General features: G+C 37.9%; 1 protein-coding gene across 2 annotated transcripts in view; it reads right to left on the reverse strand.

The window, feature by feature from the left end:
• Positions 1 to 19,178, reverse strand: part of Camsap2 (calmodulin regulated spectrin associated protein family member 2) — a 103,204-nt gene that overhangs the window by 73,503 nt on the left and 10,523 nt on the right. For both annotated transcript variants that reach the window (XM_020172624.2, XM_074048682.1), the window contains exon 2: positions 10,046 to 10,305. In XM_020172624.2, the coding sequence (XP_020028213.2) occupies positions 10,046 to 10,305 (260 nt within the window). The remainder of the gene's footprint in view (positions 1 to 10,045; positions 10,306 to 19,178) is intronic.

The following is a 19,178-nucleotide window of genomic DNA, read 5'->3' on the forward strand; positions in this document are numbered from 1 at the left end:
CATCCCATAATGAACCACCTATTTAAGTTAGTAACCTATTTTTATGTCACTGGTCACTAAACAAGACCTACTGCCTATATGGAAAAGAGTGCCTGCAGCAGGCAACCAGATCAATTCCCTTGTCTCCCTCCTGTTCCTATTCTTAGGATTTTCTCCCCTGTTCTTTCCCCCAGGTTATCCTTCACTGCTGCTTATCTTTTACTGGCTGACATCCTACTCCACACTGATGTTCTCTGCTAGTCTCTCCATAACCAACACAGTGTACAGTGTACAGGAGAAAGGAAGACAGATGATGTGTTTGTAGAACAAGTACTGTGTGAGAAGCTGGAAATCTAGTTCTGCTTGGTCAAAACCTAGCAATATGGTCACAATCTATCATTTCTGCTTCTTACTCCTCTTTCAGCAGAAACCAAGTAAGTATCAAATTCATCCATCCATAGAGCTTCCTTACTTATAAAGTAACTTCCCTATTTGCCTTTTCTGGTTACCAAATAATAATTCATAAATTCTTCACAAGCTACCAAACACTACAAAAGAGGGGGTTATTTGTGGGTGGGTTCAAGACAAAGTCTGTAATCCATTATAAATCAGTATCCTCATGTATAAAACAAGAATGCTACTACCTTTATCACATATTAATAATTAATATCAACAAACTATACTACTTTCCACATATTTCATCTCATCCCCAAGCTCGATACCTCAGTCCTACTCCACTGTCCACACTGCATCTCTTTCCATCCCCATGACCTCTCCTCTACCTCTTCCAAGAGTATCTGCAGAAATTCCATCAAAGAAATGAATGACTGTCAACTTCATGGGAAATATGTAACATAACTAAAGACACTGGATATTCTAGGATATTCTACCAAATGCATGGCTCAAGATTTCTAATCTATAAAACGATGTCATTACTTTTTTAAAAATTATGAATGGATTAAGAAAATGTGGTAATTATGCACAATGGAATACTACTCGGCCATGAAGAAGAACGAAATGTTATCATTTGCAGGTAAATGGATAGAACTGGAGAACATCATTCTGAGTGAGGTTAGCCAGGCCCAGAAGACCAAAAATCGTATGTTCTCCCTTATATGAGGACATTAGATCAAGGGCAAACACAACAAGGGGATTGGACTTTGATCACATGATGAGGCAAGAACACACATGGGAGGTATGAGGATAGGCAAGAAACCCAAAAAAACCAAGATAGCATTTGATGTCCTCAATGCAAAGGAAATAATGCAGAAACTTTAAAGCGACAGAGGCCAATAGGAAAAGGGGACCAGGAACTAGAGAAAAGGTTAGCTGGAGAAGAATTAATTTAGAATGTAACACATATGTACAGGAAAGCAATGCGAGTAAACTCCCTGTATAGCTATCCTTATCTCAACTAGTAAAAACCCTTGGTCCTTCCTATTATTGCTTATACTCTCTCTTCAACAAAACTAGAGGTAAGGGCAACATAGTTTCTGCCTGGTAGCAAGGGGGTGGGGGGGAGAGAGAGGGGATAGGGGGAAAGGGAGGGGGCAGGGGGAAGGGGGGAGAAATGACCCATATGAATAAAAGAAATTTAAAAAATTTTTAAAATCATTAGTAGGTAAAAATACCAGGGATCAAAAACACCAGGAGCCACAGAAGATGGGGAGTGACCATCTAGGCCCTCAGGATACCATAATGGATGAAACCCAGCTGCTATTTTTTCCCTATTTTCTAGCAGTTCACTACAAATTAGAGGTGATATAAAGGATAAACTATTTTTTGTCAGCCCTGTTATAGGTTTTCTTCATTATCTCCCAACTCAGATGGTGAAAAGTTTATCTTAGGAGAGGCACAGTAGCTCAGGTCTATAATGTCAACTATTTGGAAGATGGAAATCAGAAGGAGCTCAGTTCGGGGCCAGTTCAAAGTCAGGCCAGGCAAAGTGAGACCCTATATCAATCAATAAAGTTGATCATGGTGGTACATGCCTGTCATCCCAGTTACACAGAAGGCAGAAACAGGAGGACTGCAATTCAAGCTAGCTTGGGCAAGAATTTGAGACCCTACTCAAAAAGTAGCTAAAAACAAAAGGGCCAGGGATATAACTCAAGTGGTATAGTGCCTGCCTAGCATGCACAAGACCCTAAGTTCAAACCCCAGTTTCCTACCTTAAAAATGCCCCTCTCACTAAATCCCACATCTCTATCTCCCCAGCCTCTCCGTTGTTAGCCAGCTATTTTACCTCCTGAGTGGTGTTTCTTCCACAACATCACCGGAGTGACTTTCTGAAGCACAGTCCGATGATAGCTTCTCCTTAGGGTTTATCCTTGTGCTATGCAGTTCCCTATCACTTCCAGAACACACATAGTGATTGCCACACTGATGGTCATTCTGGACCGTCTCCATCTGTTCTGTGATCTCATCCTCATCATCTCCCAGTATGTATCTAACACTAAAGCTACAAGCAAGCCCTTGCTTTCCCTCTAAGTGCATCATGCTCTAACACTCCCTTTTAACAGCTCCTTTTAGTCCACATATATTACCTCCAGCACAGCCTTCATTTCACTACCTTGGAAATTCCTCCACCTCTTTCAAAATGTGGCTTAAGAGTAGTACTGAGTTTGCTGTTCCTACATTCCATAAATATTGGTATTAAAATCTGATTCATTTTCTATAACCTTGACTAGAAAGTCATACACTGAAGGACACGAACTCTTTAATCACAGAAGACAATACCAAGTATGTTGTAGAAATCCCTTAAATAAACTGAATAAATTAATAAGTCATCAGACTGAATTCAGTTTTATTACAAGTATAAAAGGTTTCTGTAAGATATGGTTAAAAAAAAGGCACCATTCATCAAGCCATTTCTATCAGAAAGAAAACTCTTTTTCAGACAGTTTACTTTCAATAAAGTTAGAGTTAACAAATAAATGATTATAAATAAACAGTGACTCTAACATGATAAACACAGTTGTAAGAGGGGAGAGGGTGCTCCTGTGCTCAGTCTCTCTGTTCTCAATACTTTTCATGTATCTGGCAAAAAATAATGGTAATGAGAGGATTGCTTTGCACATTCTTAGGTACCATGAAACTCATATCTACCCAGACTCTATCAATTCTTCTTTTATCTTCTATCCAGGCATCCTACTTAACATGTCAGTTACTTCCAAGGTACATGAAATTAACTTAAGTGTTGAAACAAGAACAGAAGGGGTAAACTACTCTAAAAAGACTAGGAAAATTACCAAGATTGCAAACAAAACACTAGGCAAAGAGATATACACAGGCATCAAGCCATTTCTATTCCTTCTACCTCACCCTTACCACCTACCTATTACCTAGGCAAAGACAAAAATACAATCTAGTGGTTAAGAACAGGTTGTATAGTTAAAGCAGACATGGTCAGAATCTTACCTTCACTGCTTGCTTACTTGCTCCATGACCTTTGTTATGGTCTCAAAGCCCTCAGTTTCTTCACCAGTAGAACAGGGACAATACTCAGAGTTGTTATAAGAATTAGTTTATGAGACAGAGTGTATAAAACATAAGTATGCTGCCTGGGTACACAGTAAAATAAGTAAAAAGAGCTACCAGATAAATATATGCAACTCATAAAGACCTAAGAATTCCCTAGTAATAATTTATTCTAACCTGGCAATAAAGACGTTCATGAAATGTTCTGCAAAATTTTGTTGAATACAGGCAGAGGGAAAAAAGAAAACAGTAACAATTAAAAAAGAGAAAGAGAGAGAAATAGTGTGGCAAGTTGTTCCATGATCCTTATGTAACCCACAGAAGTCAAAAATGTTTAGTTTCAACTCACAGATCTTCATAATCTAGCGTCTTATCTGTATACTTCAACGAAGTCAATAATTTGGGATATATAACATACTTTCCCAGTGCAAACTGGGTTAAACCATTCAATCTAGTCAACAGTGCCACCCCACCCCTTTCCCAAACCACTGAAACAATTTAGTCAATCTCTCCTATGATGCCTTCCCCTCGCATTCACCTCTAGGTTCCCATTGTTAAATTGAGAGCACTTATTTCATGCTATCATTAGGCAGAGTGTGTTCCTCACTAGATTTTTATGTTCATTATCATTCAAATGGATGCAGGACATAACCCAATTGATAAAATGAACACTTCTTTACATATAGAAATATTATTTTAAGGCTGAAAAATACTCTTACTATCTTTCTGTTTTAACTACAGCTTCCCTGGCCTTCCCATCACATTATAACAAAGCAGTGTAATGCTACTGCACAGATGGACCACAACTTTTTAGCTTGTATTTTCTGAATATCTAAAAATATCCACTATAACAATATTAACAACTCAGAAGAGACATTTTATGCTTTACCTATGCAGTGACAAATCAGCCCATTTTAATTTCCATTAAGTACACATAATATTCCATCTCTTTTTGATATACATCAAAATAAAGAACTTCAAAATAAAATTGTAGCTTATATAATAATGTTGGTTCCAAAACAAAATTAAATAAACCTTATAAGTCACACATGAAAATTTATTATTTCATATCATATACACTACATACATTTATATTCATATATATTTTAGTGAGTTTTACAAATGTCAACTTTTAGTTCCTATATATGCAAACATGATCAGAAAGTTAATCACAACCAAGAGTTTCATCCACAATAGTCTGCAGTTTAGATACAGCTGGCCAAGCATGATTCCAAGTACTTCAGTGTGCAAATGTGCATCAGATTACACCAAACGTAAACAGTTCTGGCTCATTCAGATTTTAACTCTAGTTTTGCTACCTCAGACAAATCCCTTTAACGTTTCTTTTATTTTTTAGGGGGGGACTGGGGCTTGAATTCAGGGCTTTCACCTGGAGCCACTCCGCCAGTCCTTTTTTTTATGATGGGTATTTTCAAGATAGGGGCTCATGAACTATTTTTCCAGGCTGGCTTCAAACCATGATCCTCCAGATTTCTGCCTCCTGAGTAGCTAGGATTACAGCTGTGAGCCACCCCTGCCAGGTCCCGTTTAACATTTCTAAGCCCTCGCTTTGTGCTGCACATAAAATGACTCTGGATTAGACTAGTGTTTCCCATACATTCCTTTTTTTTTTTTTTTTGGCTGTGCAGGGACTTGAACTCAGGGCTTTGTGCTTGCTAGGCAGGCGCTCACCACTTGAGCCATGTCCCCAGCCCTTCCCATGCATTCTTAATCATAAAAATCACATATTAACAAATGCATGTCTCTCCTCTTCTCTCCAGGCTCTAATTTAGCCGCTCTGGCTTGAGAGCCGCAGAATCCATATTCAAAGCTCCCCAAGTAGCGTTCAGTAAGTTTTATAGGCACTGGTTTCTGATTTCTAAGGTTTCTCCTGGTGATGAAGTCTGTAAATTTGAAATTTTCTGACAATGATCAAAGGCTGTACAGCCCAACCCAATGATATTACTGCCATTCTCATGACACTTTCTATGGAAGAAAGATCAAAACTTCCCTTGTACTCTGAAGCTCTCTTCTTTAGCATTTGGCTGCAGTTGCTACGAGTCCCTCAATTTTCATATCATCTTGGATACCAGTATTTATTCTGATAAATAATTTAACAGATAACAAGATTTGGGCTAGAACATACTATCGGTTGAAAAAGTTCATCTGATTTTAATGTGGTTTTTAACTTTTCCTCTGGTTATTACCCAGTCACAAATTTAATGTTAATTCAAGCAGATATTTATGTTAGTTCTCAGAACTATGTGTTTTTTCAACATTGTAACTAGCCATTCTTTGTTATTCCGGTGGATTGTTCCAAGAGCTCTTGAAGATACCAAAATCTATAGAGGCTCCAGACCTTTGTAGAAAGTGGTGTAGTGTATGCTTATAACCTATGCATCTCCTCCTACTTTAATTCATCTCCAGATTACATATAATGCAAGTACAATGCAAAGGCTATATAAACAGTTGCTATACACTATTATTTAGGAAATAACAAGAAAAAAGTCTATACATGTTCAGTATCTTGACAATTTTTTTTTCTTGAATATCTTCAATTAAAGGCTGGTTGAGGCACTAGGCATGGAGGTTCACATCTGTAATCACAACTATTTGGGAAGTGGAGATTGGGAAGATTGAAGTTTGAGGTCAGTCTAGGCAAAAAGACCCCATATCTCAATCAGTAAGGTGTGTGGTGGCACATACCTATGATTTCAACTGCTTCAGAGGATTGTAGGTAGAAGGATTGTGGTCTAAGGCAAGTCCTGGGCAAAACACAAGAGCCTACCTGATATAGGGTAAAAATCAAAAGCAGGTGTGTGGGGGAGGGGGTGGCTCTGAGGTGGAATACCTGCCTGCAAGCACAAGCCACTGAATAGAACCCACGGATATGGTGGGCTGACTATATATTGTTTCCATTTGTCTTAATCACAGGAATTCATGCTTGCTAGGCAGGTGGTCTCCAGCTTGAGTCACACCTCCAGCCATTTTTGCGCTAGTAATTTTGGAGAAAGGGTCATGCTTTTAGCCCAGCCAGCTTAACCACAATCTTCCTATTTTATGTTTCAAACTTTAACTGGGATGACAGGTATGCACCACTATGCCCAGATTTTTTCTGTTGAGATGGGGTCTCATGAACAATTTTGTTCAGGCTACCCTGGAAACACAGTCCTCCTGATCTCAGCCTCCTGCATAGCTATGGACAACAGGTTAACACCACTACGCCAAGCTACTGATTGAAGCGAAGTCTCACAAACTCCCTGCCCAGGCAATCCTCCTAGTCTCAGCCTATAACATATGACTATATGACACCTGAAGCTATGACTTCAGGTGTGAGCCACAGGCACCCAGCTCTACTCACATAGTTATAAGATTATTATGCAGACCATAATTATAATTCCTTTGAGCATTCTATACATAATGCTGAAATAAAATTATAAACATTAAAATTACTAAGTGGCTTTCAAAATAAAGTGACTGTAAATACTTTTCCAGTGATATAAATACAGAACACATTTAAAAAGCTATATTCTCAAAATGTTTTTAAATGATATATATTCTCCAACATGACTTCTCTCTCTTTTTTTGTGGTACTGAGGATTGAACCCAGGACCTTGAGCACACTAGGCAAGTGATGACTTGACTTCTTAGTTTTGGAAAAGCATTCCTCTCAATATTAACAAAATTAATAATAAGATCAACTCATTAGTCAAACTTGCCTTCATCATATCTCTTTTCATTCTAAAATGACTGCTAAATTGAACTACTTGGAGAATTCTTCAATATGAGTTCTCATATCCTATGTTTACTTAAAGGCTAAAAGCTGAGTACTCATTTCTTTTTAAAAATTTAAATACTGGGGTTGGGAATGGTGGCACTGTCTGTAATCTCAGCTACTCAGGAGGTGGAGGTAAGAGGATTGAGGTCCCAGGCCAGCTGGGGGCAAAAACACAATACCCTATCTGAAAAACAAATTAAGAATAAAAGGGCTGGAAATGCGGCTCAAGTGGTAAGGTACATGTCTAACAAGTGGGAGGTCCTGAGTACAAACACCAGTATTGCAAAAATTAAAAAGTGAATAGAATACCAGAAATATTTAGTATACATACAAGGCACTTCATTTGAGACAACTATCATTTCTATTTGAATTGAAGTTTTTTCTCTATAAGTTTTTTTTGCAGCACTGGAGTTTGAACTCAGGACCTCACACTTGCTAGGCAGGTGCTCTACCACTTGAGCCACTCCACCAGTTTCTTTAAGTTTTAAAACAGTATAATTATATAAAAATGCTAGCAATACAGAAATACAAATAAAAAATGAAAGCCTCATTTATTCCTCCAACCCCATTTTAATCCCATTTCCCAGAAGAAACCAAAGTTAATGATTTGGTATATATTGTTTAAAAATCACTGTCTTAGTATATATAATTTCACTTAGGAAGTTTTATATTATCGTAGACTTTGATCAAAAAGAAACTGGTACAAACATTTCTTTAAAACTTGGGATGATACTTTTGTTACCACCACATATTTTTTCCCCAAAAAAGGCTATGAGGCAGCATACAGAATGAAACATGCTAAAATTATTAAGATAATTTAGAGGTAGAAAGTGATAAAGAAGATGGGGCAAGACATACAGTTTAATTTAAAACACTATTTTAAAAGGAAAAAGACAAAGGAGATAACTGATACTTTTCATAACTACCATTTTGCTCTTTAAAAAAACATATTTCTTAAGGAACAAGTTTTTAGTAGTCTGAGAAATTTTTTCCCCTAGGTTTTGGGAAATGAGTAATAAATATTACAATATCACTAACCAATATTACAATATCACTAACCAAATTATCACAGCAATTGGAAAACTTTAAATTGTGATAAAAATTGAAAGTATACACTTAAAAATACAGGTCAGTGTATGTGATACTGCAAAGAATTCTCAAGTTCTAACCCACAAATAGAGCCAGAAAAAGAGAAATTCTGTATCATTTAAATTAATTCTATTAATATTTTTTAAATCCATTCAAAGTTATCAGCAGGACCAATAGTGTGAAAGAAATCTGAATAATGCAATATGCCATCTACCAAAAGCATTACTTTTAAATTAACTCTACAAATGCCTTCATAGTGTATCTTCACACACACAAAGTACACTAGGAAAAAAATGGAGAAAGTATGCTAAGTTTGTTTTATTCTTATTAACAAGATTCTAAAATAGATAATCTACTTTAAGGACACATAGGTTATCTAGAGTATTATCTATATAACTTTGAAAGAGCAGTTGATATGCAAATACTGATTCACAAAATTATCAGTGTGCTCTGTAACTATCCACTTGGCCTTGAAACAATGGAAATGAAGTAATCGGCAGGAGAGTCCAACTAGTAGAGTGGTTCTGGAGGAGCTGAATGTGACACACAAATAGATGACACAGAAGTAGAATTCTACTTGCCTCTAGTACTTGTGTAGGGGCTAGCAAAGTGGCTCAAGTTGTAGAGCCCTGAGAAATGTACAAAAGTCAGAGGGCAACCTAATGATAGATGAAGGTGGAGTTAAAAATCTCATTATCTGATAATAGATCAATATTATCAGTTATCCTTAATAATTCTATTATAAGTCTATAACGTGATCTTGAAACATCATTCTCTATTCCCTAGAAGTATTAAAATATTTATTATTTATTTACTTATTCATATTTTGCATCGCTGGAGATCAAACCCAGGGACTCGTGCATGCTAGGCAAGCACTCAACCAATGAGCCACATCTCCAGTCCCTAAAATAGGTTTCCAAAAGAAGAGAAACAGGCAGAAAGCAAAGTAGGCCATCACCTCATTTAGTACCAGATTTGGAAACCTCATTTTTGCTCATCCTTCCTAAATTTCATAGTTTCATAATATACTCTTCTACATATATTCCCTTCCTCCCAAGCAGGATTACCAGTCTCATGAGACTACATAATTTAATCAAACACACAAAACCATTTTTATTAGCACTCTTAATGATTCCTGCATTTTGAGAAACTTAAGCTAAAGCAGTACAATGGACTGAAACAGCACACAATGGCTTAAAAACATTAGGACTTATGTCTCCAGAGACTATCTTTGAGAGAATTCCTTTATGCTGACCCAGGCCAGTTTAGAGTCCTGCCTGTGTTTTTTATAAGCATAAGCTAATGATTGTTGAATAAACTAAAATATCTGATATGTACAAATTTACCAAGAGGTTATTTGAGCACATAAACAAACTTTTACAAATCTCAACTCTGGCCTAATGAAAAGAAAGTAAAGGATGGATTTTCCATCTCTTCCAACTAATCTCTATGATATAAAAAAAAATTTAATTAGATAAAAATTATGTCAAAATGGTTAGAAATGAATAATTGTTTCTTCTGGATATAAGATGCCACCAAATAGTCCGAAAGTTTGTTAAAATTTTTCTTCACTTAGAAGAAAGGTTTACAAGGAAGTTTTTAAACTTCTAGAGATGGTAATCAGATTTCAAAACATATTTTCCTCTGTTTTGCAGTACAATTCACAGTCAATAGTCTTCATTTCAAAGCTAAAATAATCTTGGGTGTGTAGAGACTCACCATTTGTATGGGTTTCTTGTGAAGATCTCGTTCAGTCACCAATTTCTCCTGGTCAGTGACATAAAGGCCTTTCTGTGCTAAAGCCTGGATCACGGCATCATGGCCCAAAAGGGGTTTTGCTGCATCGCTCTTGAGAATGAGACTCCCAGCACGACAGTACAGCTCAGCTGACAGAAGCAAATTCACAACAGGTGGTTTGATGTGTTCCTGGTCATACTGATCTGTATAAAATGGTTCTCGAAGTTCCTCTGGCACATTTTCTATAAAGATTAAGGAAAAAAATTCTCTTAGAAGATTTTTATTTAAAAAACCACATAATTTAACAATTATTATTATTTATAACACAGAACTTAAGATTCCCTCTAAAGAATAACAATATCCCCTTAACTGAAAAGATGATGTCTTTGGACTTTGGCATATAAGCTAGAATGAAAGAAAGATACAAACCTTCTTTACAGGAGATACTATCTAAATTGAGTATATTCCAAATAAAGACTTCAACTAGCAAGGAGAAAAGTTTTCTGAGTCTAGTGGCTCTGGGGAAAGTAATTTCACATGCAAAGTTTAAAAATACAGAATGAACTATAAGATTCCTAAGAACTAATGTCAGTGAATAACTGCACATGCAAGTAGTCAACCAGGAAATACACCATAACAGCTACATGAGGATTAAGAAAAAAGTTTTACAGCTACCAAGATGCAGAACAGACAGCCTAAACTATCCTTCTATCTCAAGGCCCCTGGTCTCTCTCCCTTCCTGATAAAGCTTAGCTGTTGTTTAGTAGAGATCTGATGTTCAAAAACTCATGCTCAGCCAGGTGCCAGTGGTTCACACCTGTAATCCTAGATACTCAGAAGGCAGAGATCAGGAGGATCATGGTTCGAAGCCAACCTGGGTAAATAGTTCAAGAGACCCTATCTCAAAAAAAAGCCTGGCGGAGTGGCTCAAGTTGTAGACCCTGAGTTCAAACCCCAGTACCAAAAAATAAATAAATAGAATTTAAATGAAATAAAACAAAAGCTCGTGTTCAGCTGGGCATGGTGACACATGCCTGAAATACCAGCGCCTAGAAGGTAGAGACAGAAGGATCATGAGTTCAAGGCCAGGGTAAGCTACACAGTCAGACTGTTGTCTCAAAAAATAAAATGTTGTAATAAATACTGATGGCTATAAAAATCAGAACTAGAAGATTTTATAGAAATAAGGAAATAAAGTTTGAGGCAGTAATGAAGACAGGAAGTGAAGGACTGCTAAAGACAAACAAGAAGTACTTAGGAATTAAGCAGAGGTCAAGATGGAAATCAAAGAGGATCATCAGGTCTGGGTTACAAGGGGACAGTGCCAGCATTAATAGAAAAAGGAAAGTCAGCGGCAGCTCCAGTTCTAGAAGGAAGATCGTAAGCTCAGTTTTAAACCTGTTGAATTTGAAACAACAGCAAAAATATTCAAGTGAAAATATCCAATAAGCAGCACAAGATATAGGACTCAGGAAAGAGGCCAGAGTGGAGGCATCAATTTGGGATAGTGGAGATACCTAAAAATACCCTCATTTAATAATTCGAAACGTTTTCCTTCCTTCAAGGCTGCAGTACCCAGTTTGAGCCAACTTTAAACGTAATATAGTTCCTCAGCTTTGTGAGCTGCAGGATGTAATGCAGATACTTGTTTTAATATCATAGGAATTAAATGAAAGCTATCCAGAAGAAAAATCATAAAAGAAAATTATTTTAAGATAACTATTAAAAATGTATAAATGGATTTTATTTCCTCTGTCAATAAGAAATGATGAATACAGTGATTTGGTATCTAAACACTTGCTGTGCAAAGAAAAAGAAGTGTTTATTACCAGGATCACAAATTTATCTACCCTGCGTTTACATCCATTTTCACACAGGATCTTGATACCATCTCAGTGAAATGGGCAACTCAGACAATACACAGATTTATGCCTGTAATCCTAGCTACTCAGAAGGAGGAGACAGAAGTATCATGGTTAGAATCCAACTCAGGCAAAACATTAGCAAGACCTAGCTCAAAAAACAAGCCAGGGATGGTGGTACAAGCCTGTAATCCCATCCACTCCACAGGTACAGGTAGAAGGATTATGGTCCAAGACCTTATCTGAAAAACAAATTAAAACAAAAAGAGCTTGGGGCATGGCTTAAGTGGTACAGTGCTTGCACAAGGTCCTGCATTCAAATCCCAGTAATGCGAAAAAAAATAGTAAGAACATACACTTATGCTTATTAAGGACCTTCTATGTGTCAAGCACTGTCCTAAACATGAATTTCTGTTATTTAAACCCCAGAAATCCCCACTTGACAGATAAGAAACTCAAGAAAGGTTATCTTGCCCAAGGGTACATATTTATAAATACAGAGTATTAGCTCTATATCATCTACCTAAATAGATTCAGGAATATAATAAAAGTAGATTTTTCAACCCTCAAAAGAATACAAAACTCCACACTGAATATTACAAAATAGGTCACTTTAGGGCTAGCAGAGTGGCTCAAGTGGTACAGCTCTTGACTAGCAAGCATGAGGCCCTGAGTTCAAACTTCACCACTGCCAAAAAAAAAAAAAAAGGTCACTTTAAAAGCAAGTCTTCAATGATTGGGCATGGTGGCTCAAACCTGCAATCCTAGCTACTTAGAAGACTAGAGAGGCTAGAGGTTTGAGGCTAGCCTGGGCAAAAAGTTCACAAGACCCCATTTCAATCATTGGCTGGGAACAATGGCACACTCCTGTTATCCCAGCTATGGAGGAAATACAAAGGTCCAAGAGGATCAAGGTCCAGGCTGGCCTGGACATAAAGGAAGACCCTATCTTGAAAATTACCAGTGCAAAAATAGCTGGTAATTGGCTCAGTGGTAGAGTGCCTGCCTAGCAAGCATGAGGCCCTGAGTTCAACCCCATTTTACCAATGGCACAACACTATTGCTTTTAGAAACAATTTGGAATTGCGACACTTTCTTTAAAAAATGAACTGAAACAGTAGTAGAAAATAGGCAAAAACAAAGATAAGAGGTTTCACTCCCTTCCTAACATCCAGAATGAAAAGATAAGAAAGTAATAACTATGGAATGGCTGAGTGAAATACTGCCGCTAGAATTGCAAAGGATAAGAAACAAGTTTTTCTTGTATACCAGGAGTTAGACAGAACCTATCTTAATGATGTTATTAAAATATCCTGATGAGATTTTAATTTTGAAATTAACATTCACCTGAAATGCTTGAGGTACAGGTAGAGGGCAATTTTCTATAAAGCTACCAGTTTCATCAGTATTCCTGCAAGGGGTACAGATATCTTTAGAACAATGAAGGGGCAGGAAGCAGGAATGTACTTTAGAAATATTAAATTGCAGGAATGCCACCTATTTTTCAAATCTAAAAAACTATGGCTGACAAAGTGGCTCAAGCAGTAAGAGTGCCTACCTGGCAAGCGTGAGACCGTGAGTTCAAACTCCAGTGCTGCCAAAAAAAAAAAAAAAAAGAAAGAAATCTAATCTAAAATATTGTTTCTTAAATAATTAGTAATACAGAATTTGTGAAGTTCAAAAACTCCAATTGAAAGCCAGACTCTTAACTTAAAATTAACTGAAAGACATAAAAATGGACAAATACATGAAAGACACTCATAGTATCAGTAATCAAAGAAAGTTACAATGAGACATTGTTTACTGATCAAAATGGCAAAAAACCAAAACATGAACCCACTGCTGACAAGGATGTACCAAAATGAATACCTTCGTACATGATCAAAAGGCAAGGACTATGTCTGTCTTATTCACTATACATGGACCCCCAGCTAACTCAGTGACATTTTTTTTAAATTCTTGTCATTAGCCTTTTCCTGCAGGAACTCCCACATTTCCAATTTTCCCTCAAATAACTCCCTGATTCTGTGCTAATAGTCTTAATTTGCTACTTTTACCAAGCCTTGAAAAACTAGTTTTCTCCTGGGCCATCTTCACCACTCTAATAGCATTCCCTTTTAAAAGCAAACCTTTTTTTCAGTTAACCTAAATTTACTACCTGCATTCAATCCCAAACTTGGGGCAAATTTGGGCTTTGGTTAAGAATGGGGTTTAGATTAAAAAGTATTTCTAAGAGTCCTAATTCTACCATTTACTCATTTACTTATATAGTAATTAACTTCTGAGTTCTAGTTTCCCCATATTCTACAAATACCACCTGCTACTACTCTGATCTTAGTGACCTCCCCTCCCCCAATCTACTGTCCCCAGACACCCACGTCTTTCTGTTGCTAGGACATGCCAAGTTTAGACTTTTTGGCCTATTTCTTCTGTCTCTAATGTTCCTCTTCCTGACCACATGGTTGTTGCTTTCCTTTCAGATCTCAATGAGACGTCATCTCCTCAGACACACCTTCCCTGACAACCCAAATGATCATCCTACTTTGACTCTGCAGACAGAATTTATTATCCCATAGTATTTTGTAACTTTATTTCTGCCCCTTCCCACTATAATGTGCCTCAGAACAGGATACCTCTCTGCCCTGTCACTAGCATCTAGAACTGTGCCTGACACAAAATAGGCACTCAAATATTTGCTAAAATAATGAAATATCCCTAAAACATGAGTCTTGCCTTCATAGAAGGTACCAATTAAAAGCTCCTTCCTCTCCTGCTCGTCATTGCTGAAAAAAATGTTAAGTGTGTGGCATTCCTGGGCTTAAATTACTACTCCCATTATCCCATGAGACCAAAGTTCCTCTTCTGAGTTCCAGATCCTTAAGGAAGCCAAAAAGCCTAATCAGCTCTTCACTTGCATGCCACAAAGAAACCTTCAACTCAAAACGGGACTACGGTTTCTAAGTGCCATGGAGTTAGAACTATGACAGAAAGTACAAGAGGAACTCTGATGCTGTATGAAGTAGGAAGTATCTGTACAAATACACTGAGTTTAAGATAGATCTGTATCTTCATACAGCTAAAGAAAGAAATAGATGCAGCTCTGTTATGTATGCATGTGTGTTTGCTAGCTCTGTCTGCTAAATAACATTCCAAAAGCAACAGGCCTAGCATCCATATCCTGGTTTCTAATATCCTTTCCTCTAAAAGAAACAGAGCTCCTAGAAGAAATGACTGTTTCCAGGGCTGGAGGAGAGAAAGTACAAGATGAGCTAAGAACACCTTTGTGTGTGTGCCAGAAAGTAAGGAAATGCTATAGCAAGTGACAGAGCCATATCAACAGGACACAGGATCCAGATGAAAGGGGGTCTCGCTGGCCAATTCTGGGACAACTCAACCATTAAAATAAAACAATAATAAAGGATTATAATTCACTGAATAAAGTATGAATTTATGCATGCATCCCAATATAAATATATAGTAAAGAAAAGAAGCTCTTCCTGATTGTAGAATACCAACTAATAAATGAGGGGAAATAAGAGCAATAAACAAGCTGGTGAAGTGGCTCAAGCAGTAAGAGCACCTGCCTGTCAAGCATGAGGCCTTGAATTCAAACCTCACTACTGCCAAAAATAAAAACCTAAACAAGAACAATAAACACTACTAATAATTGATTTACGCAACAATCAATTATTATTACATTTTAATCAATTATTAAAATGGTAGGTAAAAGTTTGATGAGCTGTGTCCTCATACATTACTAAAAATGGAAACATAGTTATTTTACAGTGGAAAAAACTGGCAGATACCACTTTAACCACATGATCAAAATAAGCACCACCAATACGACAACAAACGTGCTTCTTGATGTGATCTACAGAGAATACATTTCTTCTGCAGTAGTCTCGCCAGACTTTCCAAACTTTAATCTAATCATTACGAGACATTAGACAACACCACACTGAGAGACATTCTGTAAAATAACTGGACAGAAGATAAAAGTACATTTTAATTTTAAAAAATCAACATCAAAAGCACCCCAGTACACGGGGGTATTGGCAAAAAGAAGATCCCACTTCTCCACCCAGCCTTTCTGGCATCCCTGTCCATGACAGAGGATGTCAAGTTGCTGTGACCTTGGAAGGAACAGGGGATAAGGAGACTTTTCTCTCTCTGAATATCTTTCCTCTGTGGCTGGCTATTAACCAACAGGTTTGCACACCTTGCCCAAGTCCCCTGTGGAATGCAGAGATAGTGCTGGGCAGAGGGGCAACAGGGCACAACTGCAGTGGACAGACAGGTGGTGGTGGTAGACAAAAGGAAGAGAGGGAAGAGAGAAAGTGGGAAAGAAGGAAAAAAGTCAAACACAGCATGGCACCAGAAGGCAAGAGCAGCAGGGGTTTGGGAAGTGTCCAGTTCTTGGTCTCCACTGACTCTTGTCTGAGGGCAAGTCTTAGTACACCGTTTTCCTCACACTGTCAAGGTATTCCTACTGAGAATACATGGGCCAGCACCCTGCCAGGGCCTCATCATCATTCTAGTGACTCAGAGCAAAAGCGGAGGACGGTACCTCCTGAATGCAGGGCCAGCACTCCAGAGGAACACATAGAAGAAGAAGGAGGTAGGCCAGTCAGCCCCCGCAGAACACTGGCTGCTTGAACCAGGCATGCAGGGTAACGGAGGCTTAGCAAGAGCTGAGACAGCGTCCAGGGAAGAGGCTGCATGCTCAGCTAAGCATGTAGCCTAGGGCCCTTGGTCTTGGCAAGTGTTAATGTCACGAAATACAGGGACGGACTAAAGAACTACTTGAGTTTAATGGAGAGTGAAGAGGCTTAACAACTAATGCAATGCATGGTTCTGGTCTGGGTCCTGGAATGGGAAATTAAATAACAAAAATGGACATTAAAATAATTGGCAAAACTGAATATGGGCTGTGAATTAGATCATTTCATAGTTAAATTTCCTGGTTTTTTTTTTTTTGGGGGGGGTGGGGGGGTAGGGAGACAGGGTCTCACCATGTAGACCAGGCTGGTCTTGTTCAAACTCACTTGTAGTTCAGGCTAGCTTGGAACTTAAGATCCTCTCACGTCAGCTTCCCGAGTGCTGGGATTACAGGTTTGTACTACCATGCCCAGCTTAAATTTCCTGATTTTAAACAGATTATGTAAAAGAACTACCTTTCATTTTAGCATATACACTGACATATTTTAGGGGTAAGGGGGCATGCATCCCTAATGCATGCAGATCACATATCTATTTATATATGTATGCGCACACACACACACACAATGGGTACATGTATTTGTATAGGACGGAGGGAACAGAAAAATGACAAAACAAATCTGACAAAATGTTAATAGTTGGGAAATCTGGGTAAAGAGTATTCAGAAGTTCATTGTACAATTCTTTTTTTACTTTTTGAGAGAGTCTTGCCACATAACCTAGACTGGTCTTGATCTTGAGATCCTCCTACCACTACCTCCTGAGTTCTGGGATTAAGATGTGTGTCATCACATGTGGCTTTGTGCAATTCTTGTATCTTTGAATTCATGTTGGAAAAAAGTTAGAAAGCCTTAAAATGCTAAACCAATCTTTCTCCCTACATCAATGAACTACTGCTATTCATCTAGTTGCACAAGCCAGAATCTAGAAGTCATCATTAAAGCTCCCCTCTCCTTTATCCCTTAGGAAAATCCAGAATTCAGTCCAAAGCAATCAGCTGGTCCTCACAATCTCAACTCAACATTTCCCTGATCCAGTCAATCAACACTTTTCATCTCAATTACTAAATTTACTCCTAATTTTGTCTTCCAACACTCTTGTCTCCATTTCAAATAACCCATTACTATAGCCAAAATCTGCTCATTTCCATAAGCAAATTTGTTAAGGTCACACATACCACCACCATCCCCAAGGTTTTCAATGATGTCTTCCCTCTCTGAGGATTACAATCCTTCCTCTGGCCTATAAAAAAGAAATCATTCTGTCTCTGCCAGTCACACTTAACTGCTGGAATCCATGCTCTCTTCCAGTACTCAGCCTTTGCACACTTGGTTCACTCTGTTTAGAATGTTCTTTCTTCCTAATTTTTTACATCCTTTCAAAGTCTCGAGGGCCTGTGAGCCATTCAGTTTGGTCTAATTTCCCCTCCATCAAAGGAAAGAGGATAACATTTATTCTGTTTTGCTGTAGCTCAATGTACTTTTACTTGCGAGACTATTCAATTCTCTTATAAAAGATTAATGAATTTTTACTTTGTAAAATATAGGCGAAATGTGTCAAGATATTTTAAGTAGCTCTCATGTAAAAAGTTTACCAGATAGAACTGACAGAATGTATTTAAGGTAAGTAGATAGTATCATATGTATATTAAACATTAAAGGAATGGAAAAAGCAAAAGATACCTAATATTCATGAGGCACCTTGGTACTAAATATTCATGACACACAAATATACAAGGTACTAAATATTTATGATGTAATAAATATACATGAGACTAAACAGAGTCAATGAACACTTCATATTCACAAGTCCTTCTTCAATTACCCACTGATGAGGCTCATCTTGGCTTATGTGTCCTCTGCCCCAAAACACAAAACTCACAGCTACTCATTAAGCTTGTTGGCAAGCTACAGCTGCTACAGCCGTGGCAGATATGCTCGTCCCCTGGTAGCTTTCTGATGGAACACATGTGTGTTTCTGTGGGCCCCCTTGGTAGAACATCATTTGTGGTCCCGATGACCACATCAGCAGCAGGGAAGGGTGTGGGGCATAAAAGGACACACGACCATTATGCACTACAGATGTCAAGTATGGTCCCCTCCTGCTTCCACCCTATCCTAAGTGTATTAAACTCACTCCATCTCTTTACTCGTTTCTCACTATAAATTTATCAAACAAATCATACGATGTGAGGATCTTACGTTGTTCTGAGAGCTTTCTGCTCCGTGACCTCTGAGGCAGTTTGTCTGGTATGTGCACAGAGGTTACTACTGCATCGAGGTAATTTCCCATATAGCACTCAGCACAACTAAGTAATAAAGGGGAGTTCTTCCTAAAGGAGTATTCCAGCCAATGAATGAGAGATAACCTGACAATAAGTGCCTCCTGGTAGAAGGGCAAATCACACATAAAGTATACAAACAACAACAAAAACCTGAATGCAATCAATCCTCTAAATCTAAATGCCAACTTGTTAGAAATATACAGGATAAAAAGAAACTTGTTAAAACAATACTGTGAAGACTTGGACAATG

The sequence above is a fragment of the Castor canadensis genome, chromosome 11, assembly GCF_047511655.1.
Source record: "Castor canadensis chromosome 11, mCasCan1.hap1v2, whole genome shotgun sequence".
NCBI lineage: Eukaryota > Metazoa > Chordata > Mammalia > Rodentia > Castoridae > Castor > Castor canadensis.